This window comes from Bubalus kerabau, chromosome 22 (genome assembly GCF_029407905.1).
Source record: "Bubalus kerabau isolate K-KA32 ecotype Philippines breed swamp buffalo chromosome 22, PCC_UOA_SB_1v2, whole genome shotgun sequence".
Lineage (NCBI taxonomy): Eukaryota > Metazoa > Chordata > Mammalia > Artiodactyla > Bovidae > Bubalus > Bubalus kerabau.
This window is the reverse complement of record NC_073645.1, coordinates 32,924,517-32,937,965: the sequence shown is the minus strand read 5'-3', so window position 1 is coordinate 32,937,965 and position 13,449 is coordinate 32,924,517. Positions and strand designations below refer to the sequence as shown.

General features: G+C 35.5%; 1 protein-coding gene across 4 annotated transcripts in view; it reads right to left on the bottom strand.

Annotated features, from left to right (window-relative positions):
* ADD3 (adducin 3) overlaps positions 1–13,449 on the bottom strand; it is a 131,897-nt gene that overhangs the window by 24,286 nt on the left and 94,162 nt on the right. For all 4 annotated transcript variants that reach the window (XM_055560233.1, XM_055560235.1, XM_055560232.1 and 1 more), the window contains one exon: positions 4,652–4,875. In XM_055560233.1, the coding sequence (XP_055416208.1) occupies positions 4,652–4,846 (195 nt within the window). In that variant the 5' untranslated portion in view covers positions 4,847–4,875. The remainder of the gene's footprint in view (positions 1–4,651; positions 4,876–13,449) is intronic.

Genomic DNA, 13,449 nt, shown 5'->3' with positions numbered 1-13,449 from the left:
AATTTCTCCATTAAGAAATGTATTCATTTGGAAATAGATTACCACTGGTCCTGTCGAAAGGAGAAAAAACACATAAACCAAATTTTCTTCTGGATGATCTTTCTCCTGTATCTATGTGTAATTAATATAAAGCTAAAGGTTAGAATAATATCTTTTCTTAAAGCTGGCATTTTAATAAAATTGCAAACAAAGTTAATAAAGAATATTTCCATTTGAAACTTCTAAAGTGACCAGATAAATCATGGTAATGCTGACCTATTCTAACTAACGTGACCTGTTAAAATTTTAGGGTTTAATTATAGTGATAGGAAATTTTAACATGAATATGACTTTTAAGCTTCTCCTCTCTTTAAAATAAGTTTGAAGCATTACACACTGCCCTGTTATTAAGAAACGTTAGTGTGTCACAAGGATCTACTGTACAGGACATGGAATTCTCTGCTCAATGTTATGTGGCAGCCTGGGTGGGAGTCTGGGGGAGAATGGATACATGTATACGTACGGCTGAGTCCCTTCACTGTACACTCGAAACTATCACAGCATTGTTCATCGACGATGCTGCTGCTAAGTCCCGTCAGGTTAATCGGCTATATCCCAACACAAAATAAAAAGTTAAAAAAAAAAGGTGCTGGTGTGTCATGGGCCTGACCAACCAACATCTACACTGCTGTTGTCCTCTCTTTCAGAGTAACATTACACACTTCTCTCGACAAGTCTTTATGATATTAAGACTTTAAGAACTTCCATTCTTTTTCTGAAACTTGCCAACTGTTTTTCATTTAAGCAGTACAGTTCAGTAGGAACTTATTGGGCAACATTCAAGTGTTTAATGACTCAAAACCCATTCAGCCATTCATATATCCATCCATCCAAGTGTTCAGAATTTACTAAATATCTACCATGTTCTGAAGTTTTCAACTTACACCTTTCTTTAACTTAGATGAGGCCCATCATTAAATTCTAACCATCTGCCCTGGATATTTCATTCTAAGACAAGGGCAATCATATATATGTCTCCAAAGACATATATACAAGGAGTATATTGGGCAAAGAAAACTTGTAGATTCTCTCGAGTGCATTAACAAAATCTCTAAATAAGTTTATTCACCAGCACTTAATTTCTAAAACAAATACTTTATTAAAATTTAAAAAAAAATCATGTCAAAAGGCCATGAAATTTCTAGAAAGAAATAGTATTTGGAGTTGAGATGAGACAAATTGCTCTTCTCCTATTTTCTCAGCTCAAGGCAATAAGGCAATATGTTTGTCATCCAAATTTACAGACACCGAAATGTCTTATGATTTGAAACTCCTCTTGAGCAAGAGAATTTGAAGAAGAATAAAACACGGGTGGAACTCTTTCATAGTAATTGAATGCTTTAAGCCTAGCAGGAAAGGGAGTGAGTTTCAAGTTTAAATTCAGACCCCTCTATTTAACTAAGGGTATAAAAACTTCTGCAAGTTATTTAATGGCTCTAAGTTTCAGTTTATTCATGTGGAAACTAGGGGACAGTAGTACTTCTTTGACTGAGTTGTTTTGAGGATTAAATAGGATTCGATACATAATAGTTGCCTGGTACACAGTAAGCAGTTATTAAAAAAAAAAGTATTATACTTTGCTTTTATTAGTTTCTTTCCTGATTTACTTTCTTCCAAAATGAACTCAGCATTTTAAATAGAAAGCTTACAAATGTTTCTTACAAACATGTACTAGTAATACCTTTGATTTTGTTCTTCACTGGTTATGGGTTTTGTCTAACAGAATGAACCTCAATATTCACATGAGATACATAAGGTTTTTAAGAAAATTATATTCACAGAAACATTACAATCTTGAACTTAAAGAAACAAAGAGAGTACAAAAAGAAAAGAGGTCTTTGAACTCCAAAACCTCTAGAAGAAGAAAGCAGGGTGAGAAAAATACACAGCTGCAAACACAGGCTACTTTTTAAGGAAAAGGAAGAGTAATTCAGAGAATGGAACCAAAAACCCAGAGGGCAGAGCCAAGAGCCAGGGAGACTCATTTCTACTAAGTAGAAGGACTGAGTTCTTATCAAGGGAACTTTCAAACATTGGCCCAGATGGATTTTAGAATTGCTACGAAGCAGTGACTCCTCTGTACCCTCAATTTTCTCCCTTTTTGAACAGGAATGCCCACAGCAGTTAGCTTTGGGTGTGTCCCACCACCAAATGTGTGTGAGGGCAGTTCTCAGGTCTATAGATTGAGAGGAACTATATTTAAGGAATTTCACTTGAGGTGGATCACCTATACCTGGACTGGATTTAGAAGTCAATATTTTGGATTCAGGCTAATGTTGTAATGGGATGAAATTTTTGCAGGGGTAGTAGGAGATGGTGAGTGCATTTTGCATGTGAGAGGAAGGTAGATAAATTATGGCAGACTGTGGTGCTTTTAAAATAAATTGTGATCACAGAGTGGACAATCCTCCCCTCCAAAGGTGGAGCTTCATTCCTCTCAAGTATGAGCTAAACTTAGTGACTCACTTCTTAACTAACAAATATGGCAGAAGTATTGTGTGAAATGTCTGAGATTAGGTCATAAAAGGTACTGCAGGCTCCTCTTTGCTCTGAGATACTTCCTCATGGGGAGAGCACTCAAACAGCCTCTGGTTAAGGTCCATGTGGCAAAAAACTGCAGCCTTTTGCCAACAGCCAGGTGAGTGACCCATCTTAAAAGAGTGGAAACCTCCACCCTAGTCAAGCCTTCAGATGCAGCAGCCCTGACAGATACCTCATGAGAGACCTTAAGCTAGATCCACTCAGCTAAGCGGCTCCTGAATTCCTGACTCACAGAAATGATGAGATAATAAAAGCTTGTTGTTTTAAGCTGCTAAATTTTGTTTTTTAGTAATACAGGCCACCATATATCATTTCCTTTGGTGAAAAGTTTGTTGTATTAAAAGAAATTTGAAAGCCATGTCCTAAAACATGGCAGAAAGACAAAATGTATATACTTTTCCAAGTCTTTCACAAACAAGATTTTAAATTCACTAGCAAAGAACTAGGGAAAAAACGACTTACCCACAATTCTTTTAAATCTTCTTTTGTACAAAAAGAATTAAAATTCTTTTGTTTCCTTCTGGGCTGAAAATTATCACTCTTGCTATATAAACATGGAAATGATAATCTATATACCTGCCCTTTACCATTCTTTCATTAAGTTCCCCAAGGCATAAGTAAAATTGGTATTTTTAAGCCAATCTTATAGTGGCACTATACAAGTAAAAAAAAAATTAGGTAATCTCAGTTATGTTGCCTTAGTTTAATGGAAAAATTATTTTTAAAAAATGCTGGCATAAAAATGTAGTTTGGTACTTTTTCCTTTAAAGCTTTACTTAGAATTGAATGATTCTCTTTGGAGCATTAACCAAAGAAATCTTGGTATTTAATCTTGAACAAAATCTGAACTTCATCTCATTCTTTCAGTTACTTTATCCTATATATTACCGTAATTCCTTGGCTAATTAGTTAGTTCTTCAAAGTGGAGTTTGCCCTTCAAGTATTTATAAACACAGAAACTTGTTTGCATAAAATAAGGCACTGAACATTTACTCTCTCATGATAAATTTTCTGGTTAATCTCCTTTCCATTGGGAAAAGATTTCTTTAAGGGTTTATTTAAAGAATAGCTTTATATTTAAGCTATACTTAAATTCCTGAAAGCCTGCACTGCTTTTATAACTTCTATTTGCTTTTATCTAGGCCACTGATACAGGAGAATTAGTCAGGAATGGAATTCCCCTTTGGCTTTGGACTCAATCTCTGTGAGTAAATCCACAAGGGCACAACAAAAATGATTTACCAGGGCCACCTCAGGCAGTTCTATGTCTTGGTGCTTATTTTAGTACCTAAGTTGGAAATCTAACACAACCCTATCCTGGGCATCGTGTGTCTATGTATGATGAATTCTAGCTTAAGGGACCCATGATCTTCCCTATACATATAGTTACGAATTCAATCTGCATGTTAAATCAAGTTGTTCACTCATTTTCCAATACTTATATGTGACCTTTACAATTCCACTGAAGGTATGTAGGAAACATATCATTTGAATGTGATTTACAAAGTCTGGATATTATTGTGCAGACAGAATTTTCAGCTTGAGTTAAGGTTAGAATCTATGTTTAATCTAGTTAATTTGGTGTGCATGCACATATGTGCACCTACATTAGGTGCATGGAATATTAAGCTGCCAAATGACAGATATTTTCATAAACCTTAAGTCTTCCTATGATTGTCAAGATACCCAAAGGAAGAAAATATGTGGACGGGGTGTCTCTAACTCATTTCTTGGTTCCTAACTCTCTATTCATGCCTTTCTTTTCTTCACAGATACTCAGTCTGAAATGAGAATCCTTGAATTTAGTAGCATCTTTTGTTTCCCTGTAATGAAACATTACACTCAGAAATCACACAAGAAAAGTTACCACCAAGATGATGCTAGCTTATTAATAAAGTGTTGCAAATTAGATTTATATACTAGGTGCTTATTTTGCCTCTGAAAAATTGGGGACAACCAGTTCCTGTTCCTACACCACTCTTCTGACCCAAAAGCAGATACCTCCTACCTCACTGTATCATGGTTTCCAAAGAGTAAAAAAAATTAATGCTTCTGAATCATTTTGACTCACTGGACTTTGCAAGATCTGAGTAACTCGTTTCCTCTGCTCCATCATATTGAAGTCTTGTCGCAGATCAGGAGACATGTTCCTTTCCCTTATGTATTCTGGGTCATTTTCATTGATGCGGTCAAAATACCTCTCTTTGTGAGGCATGCTGGGAGGAGGAGGAGTAGTGACCACGCCTTGGCTAGCATCTGAACTCATGCTTCACGTCTGTCGAGTCTCCTTGTTATCTGCGTTAATGAACACAAAGTAGGACACTCATATTAATAATAAATTCATTATTAAATTTGAATTTTACATTGGTCATGCAGAACTGTTACCCTGTAACAGTGGCCATTTTCTTTAAAAAGTAGCTTTTCAAAAAATATTAGGACACTTTTTTTAATTAGGGTAAAAATAGATTATAATGCTAAATTGTAGATTGAGTATTTTCAGAGCTAGTAGAAACTTGTGGTTCAATTACAATAATGTCATCAACTGCCAAATAGATTTTTTAAAGAAGCAATAATCAAAATATCCAAAAGTAAAATGTCACATTTAAGACAGCAAAATTTCCTCATTAGTGATTACTGTTAGTGGAGATTCTCTTTTCTCTCTTACTCATGCTTTTATGTTAGACCAAACTCGGGCCATATTTAACAACCACTATATTTTATAGTGAATGTAGCTTATTAACATATGAGAGAGAAACAGCTATAAGTTTTTCAAATGATTCAGTAAATTCCAGGGAAAATGCAGGAATTATTAAGGCTGCCAGACTATGTAACTTCAAGAAATAGTACTTTAAATCCATTGAGAAACAATAAAAAGCTATTCAGAAACCACAGGGACAGCTGATTCATTTAATTATTACTGACAGGATAATCCTTGGTTTTATGCCAGGGAAACGATTCAGTTGGGCTTTGCTACAATTGAGCATGTAATCAATCAACAGTAGATAGACTAACAGGACAGTCATTCAACATCCATCCCCCAACCCCAGGCTGTGATGACTTGTCTTAGAAGTTGAGGAAGCCATCTAACCTGGTGCTTCTCAAATTGTCTATGGTGAAGAACTTTCTCCAATTTGCTGTGGACTAGTATTTTTGTAAAATACAAAAAACGCACTCTGATGTCATGGAAATGTCAAACTACAAGAAGTTTCTAAACGCTTACTATCATGTTCTGTCTGCAGACTGGCACCAGATCCTGGACCACACTTAGAACATCACTGACCTAGCAGAGAGGAACAGTCACTGCACGCTAACGGACTGCTTCCTCTCACTTTTAGATGTGATGCAGCACAGGCTAAACCATGAGAAAAGGACACCACTGATTAGTGTATCCCTTTACCCAGTTGTTCTTTTGAACTGAATATAGAAAGTGCAAAAACGTGCAACAAGAAAGAAGAAAAGGAAACAATTTTTAAAAAGAAATTGTAAAGACAGTTTTGTGTAGCACAATTTTCTCTGCAGGTGGTAACAAATGTAATCTGTTCAATATAAATGACTGGGTAACAGAAAAAAACATTCTCACTACAAATGGTATTTATTTAACTCATTATTTGCCTGTAAGAAGAATCACTTCATAATAAGGTAAGTTAAATGCAGAACAGTTTCTAGATAGATCCAGAAGGGAAAAGGCAAGGGCTACCTTTTTCTTAGGGATCTGAATCCCTGATAAAGACCAAAGATAACTGATCTCATCTCCTGAACACAATTAACAGCTAGTGAGGTTTCTGTACTTATCTCTAATAACAGTTTTCTCTGACAGAATTCATTTCTAAAGCTGCCCTGACCCAACTTAGCCCAAAGAAATTCACTGTAAGACATTAAAAACTCTTGCATTAAATTCTGGTCCTGGAAATGTAAACTTATTTTGTTAAAAATAAATTTTTGCAAAACATGTTAAAACTGATTTCTCTTACTTGAAAACATCAATTCCATGTACAACATTCTACAAGCTACCTGAATTGTTTTAGTATTCAACCCCTCAAATTCATGAAATATGGTTAAAACACTTTACATCATATGGCTTTAACGAAATTCTGATCTGATTACTAGAAAGCAACTTATTAATATCAGTGAAAGAAATGTAAAAAATAAGCTTTTTTATAATTGAGTCTTCCACATCCTAATTCATTAATTTAAAAATTGGAAGAAAAGACTAAAGAATGGATATCTGTTCATTATATGTGTTCTCCACAGGAAAAATAGGTTTTTTTTTTTCTTTTTAATATAACATTCACTACTAATGGAATGACCCTGGCCATATTATACTCTTCCAAAAATTAGCTTTTGCTACACTGTTATCAGATTGACATTAACTTACAGTATTTTTCATCATCTTGCTATTATCCAAAAATGTGGTGCATAGAGCACCTATTCCAAGAAACTTTCATACCCATTTGAGTTATCAGCAATCTAAAGGTCTAACCAATCTCTGGAACCTAGTTTTCTTAGAAGCTGTTTGTAACAAGGCCATTTGAACTCCTTAAAATAGTTTATAGCTAGCAGATAAAAACTCCAAGAAGAAAGTTTTTAGAGAAACAAACAAACTCACATATATTAGTAAATGTCATGCTGCCTTGGCCAAGTACAGACTAAGTGGGTACTCAATATATGCGACATCAATTAACAAAGAAATCAATTCTCTAGTTTACCACACTAGGTCACTGACTATGAATAAGCCATTTTTTAAAAAGAAATCCCATAAATGTTGCCTTAGTTGGATTTTAACCTATTCCTCAACCCTTAAAGCACTATTAAGCCTAAGGGAGGAACAGAGTTAGATAATAAGCCTATGTCTAACTGAATTTGCTGATGCTTATAAACTAATTTTACTAAAAACACAGCAAAAAGCAAGGAAATGTGGTAGATTTATTTTGTTGTCCCAGCACTGACTTAAGAAACTGATAATAGGAACACTGATAAGTAAAAGCTTAAGAGTTTAAAGAACTTCTGATTAATGCATTTTTAAATGAGTGAGGTAAAAAGGAAAATACATCTCACCACTCATTCTAGTGATAAAAGAACATATTATATATGTGTTAACACTTTATATTGTTTATACTATGCTCTTACATCTTTCTATCTTATTCCATCTTTGCAACTACACAATGAGATAGAGATTAATAATCTAGAGATTCCATGGATTAAATATACTGCCAAAAATCCCACTGTTTATGTCAGACAATATTCAAAGCCACAGTTTCCATCTCCTGGTCCACTCTACAATGAAACATATCATAAAACACAAGAGGGCTAAAATTTTGAGACTTTTAGTCTACATTCTGTCCTAAATATTAGGCAACTGAGAATATACAGAATCTGTCAAAATTAAGGAAATGACACCAAAAACGGGAAATAAGATTAGAAATGACTCAAAACACTCTGATCTTTTTAAAACTCCAAAAGCTCAGAGACTTGTGGTTGTCAAGGGGGAGAGAGGTGGGGGAGTGATGGATTAGGACTTTGGGATTAGCAGGTGCAAACTATTATATGCAGAATGGACAAACAATAAGATCCTACTGTATAGCACAGGGAATTATATACAGCATCCTATGAGGAACCATAATGAGAAAGAATACGAAAAAGAATGTATATACATGTATAACTGAATCACTTTGAACAGTAGAAATTAACACACACTGTAAATCAACTATACTTCAACAAAATAAATTTTTTTTTAAAAGTTCATTATTTACCACAGCTTTTTAATAAAAGAAGTTTCAAAGTTTCATGTACTTGGAGTAAGGCTTGGGAATTAACAAGAAGGATATAGAAATAAAGAATAAGGGCAGTAGTTTGTCATCCAGGTGCTCTTCTATACCTAGATGCTCAACAGTAAAAGCTTTACACAGATTTTTAAGCCAATCATAAGCAACAACTGATTATCTGCAATTTTACAGACTATGGACAGAACTGCTATTTCAAGCTTGGAAAAAACCTAGGATCCACAAGATGATCTGAAATAAACAGAATTCAGAAAAAAAAAAGAGAGCGACAAGCTTTCAGCATCATATACAACAGCCAAGACATGGAAACAACCTTAGTGTCCATCCAGAGAGATGGATGGACAGAGAAAATGTGACACGCACACACATACAATGAAATTATTCAGCCATAAAAAGAAGGCAAATCTGCCACCTGCAACAACATGGATGGGCCTTTATGGCCTTATGCTAAGTGAAATAAGTCAGATAAAGACAAATATGATATGATCTCACTTACATGAAGAATCTAAAAACATCAGACTTACAGAGAGTAGAATGGCGGTTGCCAGGGGCTGAGGGGTGGGGGAAATGGGGACGTACAGGTCATAGTACAACACTCAGTTGTACATAAAAACAAAGTACAAACATTTAGTTATAAGTTCCAGGGATCTAAGGTACAGTAGGATGACTAGTTAACAATACCATATAATATATTTGAAAACTGCTATGAAAGTACAACTTTAATGTTTTCACCATAACAACAACAAAGTAAGTATGTGAGGTATGACTGCTGTTAGCTTACCATATTACGGCAAGTATTTCACTATACATGTATCAAATCATCACACTGTACACCTTAAACATATACAATGTACTGTCAATTATATTTCAATTATATAGTTACCCACAGGACACATGTCACCAAATACCTTTCTGGAAGATTATGATACCAATGTTAAAGACTAAATAATTTTTACTCAACCTAATAAATTTTGCTCATATTAATACAAAATTATGTGATTTCTATGCTTAGAGAGAACTCCTAAATTAGCCTGAAATAATGATAAACAGGCCACAGTTAAATAACCTGCTATAGATAAGTATATGTCAGGTCCTTCTTTCCTTCAAGTATCTACTGAGCATCTACTATGTTCCAGGCCTTATACCAGAGGTATTGGTGGACTGTTGAATCAAATCCTCTGAGAGCTCTGAGAGTAGTTCAGAGGTTTCTATAACCCAGTGAAAAGGATTCTATCCAGAATAAGGGGAACCTTCCTAGAGAACATAACATTTTCTCACATTAAGGAGGGTACAAGCCCAGGCAAACAGCAACATGTCAGGGAATAAAGTTAGCAATAGAATAAACAGTGCAACTTACAGAAGTAATTGTTTAAAGATTTGGTTAAAAATCATTCCTGCAGGTAAATTAAACCATTTAACATCGATTATTTTTATAATAAAAAGTTACATGACTACAGGTGAATTTCATGCTTGCTTAGAAAGCAATGCAAACTTACAGACTAATAAAGCAAGCAAAGAAGTGATTCCTACCATTTCTCAGCACTTTGTACACAGTATGAAGTGGAAAAAAAAAAGGGTTCCAAAGTGAAAACTTGAAAGAAGTCAGTTCAGTTCAGTTGCTCAGTTGTGTCCGACTCTTTTGTGACCCCATGAACCGCAGCACGCCAGGCCTCCCTGTTCATCACCAACTCCCAGAGTCCACCCAAACCCATTAGTAATCATTACCTCTTAATGCATATACTCTATTCTCCTTCACTAAAAAGTTGACCCAGAAGTTTTCTCATAGTATTTTGTAACAAAGTTCAATGGTTTTACTAGGACTAGGAAATCAAGCCCATGTAATCCCATGTTAAAATATTCTTTTCTGGGAGCTGAGGAATAAAGTAGTCTAAAATAACAATAATAATAGACCTTTAAAGACAGCAGTTAAATTGTCTTCTTTAAATTAAAGTTTTCTCTTCAAGCCAGTTTTAGGAGTAAGATTTTAGGTCCTTGAGCTTAAAAAAATTCAAAACAAACAAACAAACAATCCTAACAATTTATAAGCAGCATATGTAAAATGTCCCCAGTTTTATGAATCTGAAGCTGATTTTTCTCCACTTGTTTTTCAAGTTACTGAGTCAGAAATATCACAGAAAATACAGGTGAGTCCACTCAAATTGGGTGTGAACACTTTTCCACACCTTTATGTCAGTCTTGCCTGACTACAGCCTATATTCCATTCTACCCAGTTATCTTTCTTAAAGTCCATCTTTTAATTTGATCTGATTATGTCTGTCTTGCTTAGAACCTTGAATGGCTTCCTGTCATCCATGGGATAAAACCCTTTATGGCTTACTTGTTTTATCTTTCCCTCATCACCTCTATGTTTCTTTCACAGAAAATACAATCGTTTTGTCTGTAACAGAAATATTCAAGCCTAAACTTTCACAAATGAAAACCCCAGTAAAACCCACCAAACTATCCTTACAGGCTCACATTACAAATTCTTTAGCTTTTCTTCAAAATTAACGTGTATATACAGAAACTCTAGGGATAGGGATTCTCCGAAAGCTTTAAAATAATTGTTTAAAATGGCCCTTGCAAGACAGCCTTTTCAAAAAATAGTGAAGAAACTGTACATCCATAGGCAAAGGAAGAAAAAGAAAAAGAAAACCTCAACCTGAGTCTTGCTGTTGTTCAGTCACTCAGTCTTGTCCTACTTCTTTGCAACTCCATGAATTGCAGCACGCCAGGCTTCTCTGTCCTTCACTATCTCCCTGAGTTTGTTGAAACTCATGTCCATTCAGTCAGTGATGTCATTCAACCATCTCATCCTCTGTCACCCTCTTCTCCTCTTGCCCTCAGTCGCTCCCAGCATCAGGATCTTTTCTAATGAGTCGGCTCCTCGCTCGTTAGGAGTGAGGTGACCAAAGTATTGGAGCTTCAGCTTCAGGACCAGTCCTTCCAATGAATATTCAGGGTTGATTTCCTTTAGGATTGACTGGTTTGATCTCCTTACTGTCCAAGGGACTCTCAACAGTCTTCTCCAGCACCACAGTTTGAAAGCATCAATTCTTTGGTGCTCAGCCTTCTTCATGGTCCAACTCTCACATCCATGCATGACTACTAGAAAAACCATAGCTTTGACTGTCCGGACCTTTGTTGGCAAAGTGATGTTTCTGCTTTTGAATATGCTATCTAGGTTTGTCATAGCTTTTCTTCCAAGGAGCAACCTATGTCTTATACCTTATTAAAATATTAACTCACTTCTAAGAATCTACCCAAAAGAACTGAAGACAGGTATTCAAATAAAAACTTGTGCATGAAATGTTCAAAGCTGTATTACTCACAATAGCCAAAAGGTGAAAACACTCCAAATGTTCATCAACTGATGAATGGATAAACAATAACTGTAGTGTAGCCATATATGGAATATTTATCCATAAAAGAAATGAAGTATTGATACATCTACAATATGAATGAACCTCAAAAACATTAGCTAAGTGAAAGAAGCCAGACACAAAAGGCCACATGTTTTACAATTTCATTTATATGAAACATACAGAATGGGCAAATTCATGGTACAGAAAGCAGACTGATGACTGGAAGGGGTGGGAGTCGGGGGAGAAATGGGGAGTGACTGCTTAATGGGTACTGGGTTTCCGTTTGAGATGATGAAAAAGTTCTGGATCTAGATGGTGGGGATGGCTGTACAGTATTATGAATGTACTTAGTGCCACTGAATTATACACTTTGAATGGCAGATTTTATGTTATACATATTTTACCATGATAAAAAATTAACTCAAAACAGAAACTATAAATCATTTAGGAAAAAAATCTTCAGGATCTAGGCCCAGGCAGTGTTCACAGATTTGACACCAAAACATGATCCATAAGAGGAAAACTGACAAATTGAGCTTCCCCTCAATTTTAAATATTTATCTGCAAAAGACACCGTTAAGATGAAAAGACAAGCTATATGCCATGACAAAATATTTGCAAACCACACATCTGACAGAGGACTTAGAATGTATAATATATAACAAACTCTCAAAACTCAGAAGTAAAAAGAAATCAAACAATTCAATTAGAAAATGGGCAAAAAGACAGGAACAGCCATTTCATTGAAAAGGATACATGGTAGAAAAGCACATGAAAAGATGTTTAACATCATTAGTTATTACTGGTAGTAGACCACATACAGGACTGAGTGAGAAATGTGTGCTCAGAGGTGCCCAACTCTTCTGCGACCCCATGGACTGCAGCCTGCCAGGCTCTTCTGTCGTGGGATTTCTCAGGCAATAATATTGGAGTGGGTTGCCATTTCCTTCTCCAGGGGACCTTCCAGACTCACGGACTGAACCCATGTCTCCTACATTGGCAGGCAGACTCTTTACCACTGAGCCACCTGAAAAGCCAGTAGTTATTAGGGAAACACAAATTAAAATCACAAGGTATTACTACACAGGTCCTGGTCCTAGAAAGGCTAAAACAAACAAAAAATAATGATAATCTTAAATGCTGGAGAGTATCCAGAGAAACTGGATCCCTTGCACCTTGCTAGTGGGAACATAAAATGGTAAGCAATTTCAGCAAATGTTTGGCATTTTAAAAAACAAAACAGGCAACTATGAAATGATTCAACAATTGATCTCCTGGTCATTTAATCAAAAAAAAAAAAAGGAGAACATAAGTTCACACAATGTCACAGTCTGTATACAAATGTTCACAGTAGTTTCTGCTGTAACAATCAAAGACTAGAAATAATCTAGATATCCTTTGACACATGAATGATGAAACAAACTGTGGTATATCCATACTAGAAAATATTATACATGCAATAAAATGGAATGAATTACTGATACACATAATAGCTTGAATAAATCTCTAGTGAATCACAATTGAGTTAAAAAAAAGCCAATTCCAAAAGATTACATACAGCATGATTTCATTTATATCATGTTCTTTGAATGACAAAATTATAGGACTGGGGGATAGATTCGTGGCTGTGGAGGGAGAGAGGAATACACAAGAGGAAGGAAGGCATGCAGGGTTATAAAAGGAGAGATCCTTGTGGTGACCGAACTCTTTTCTGTCCTGACTAC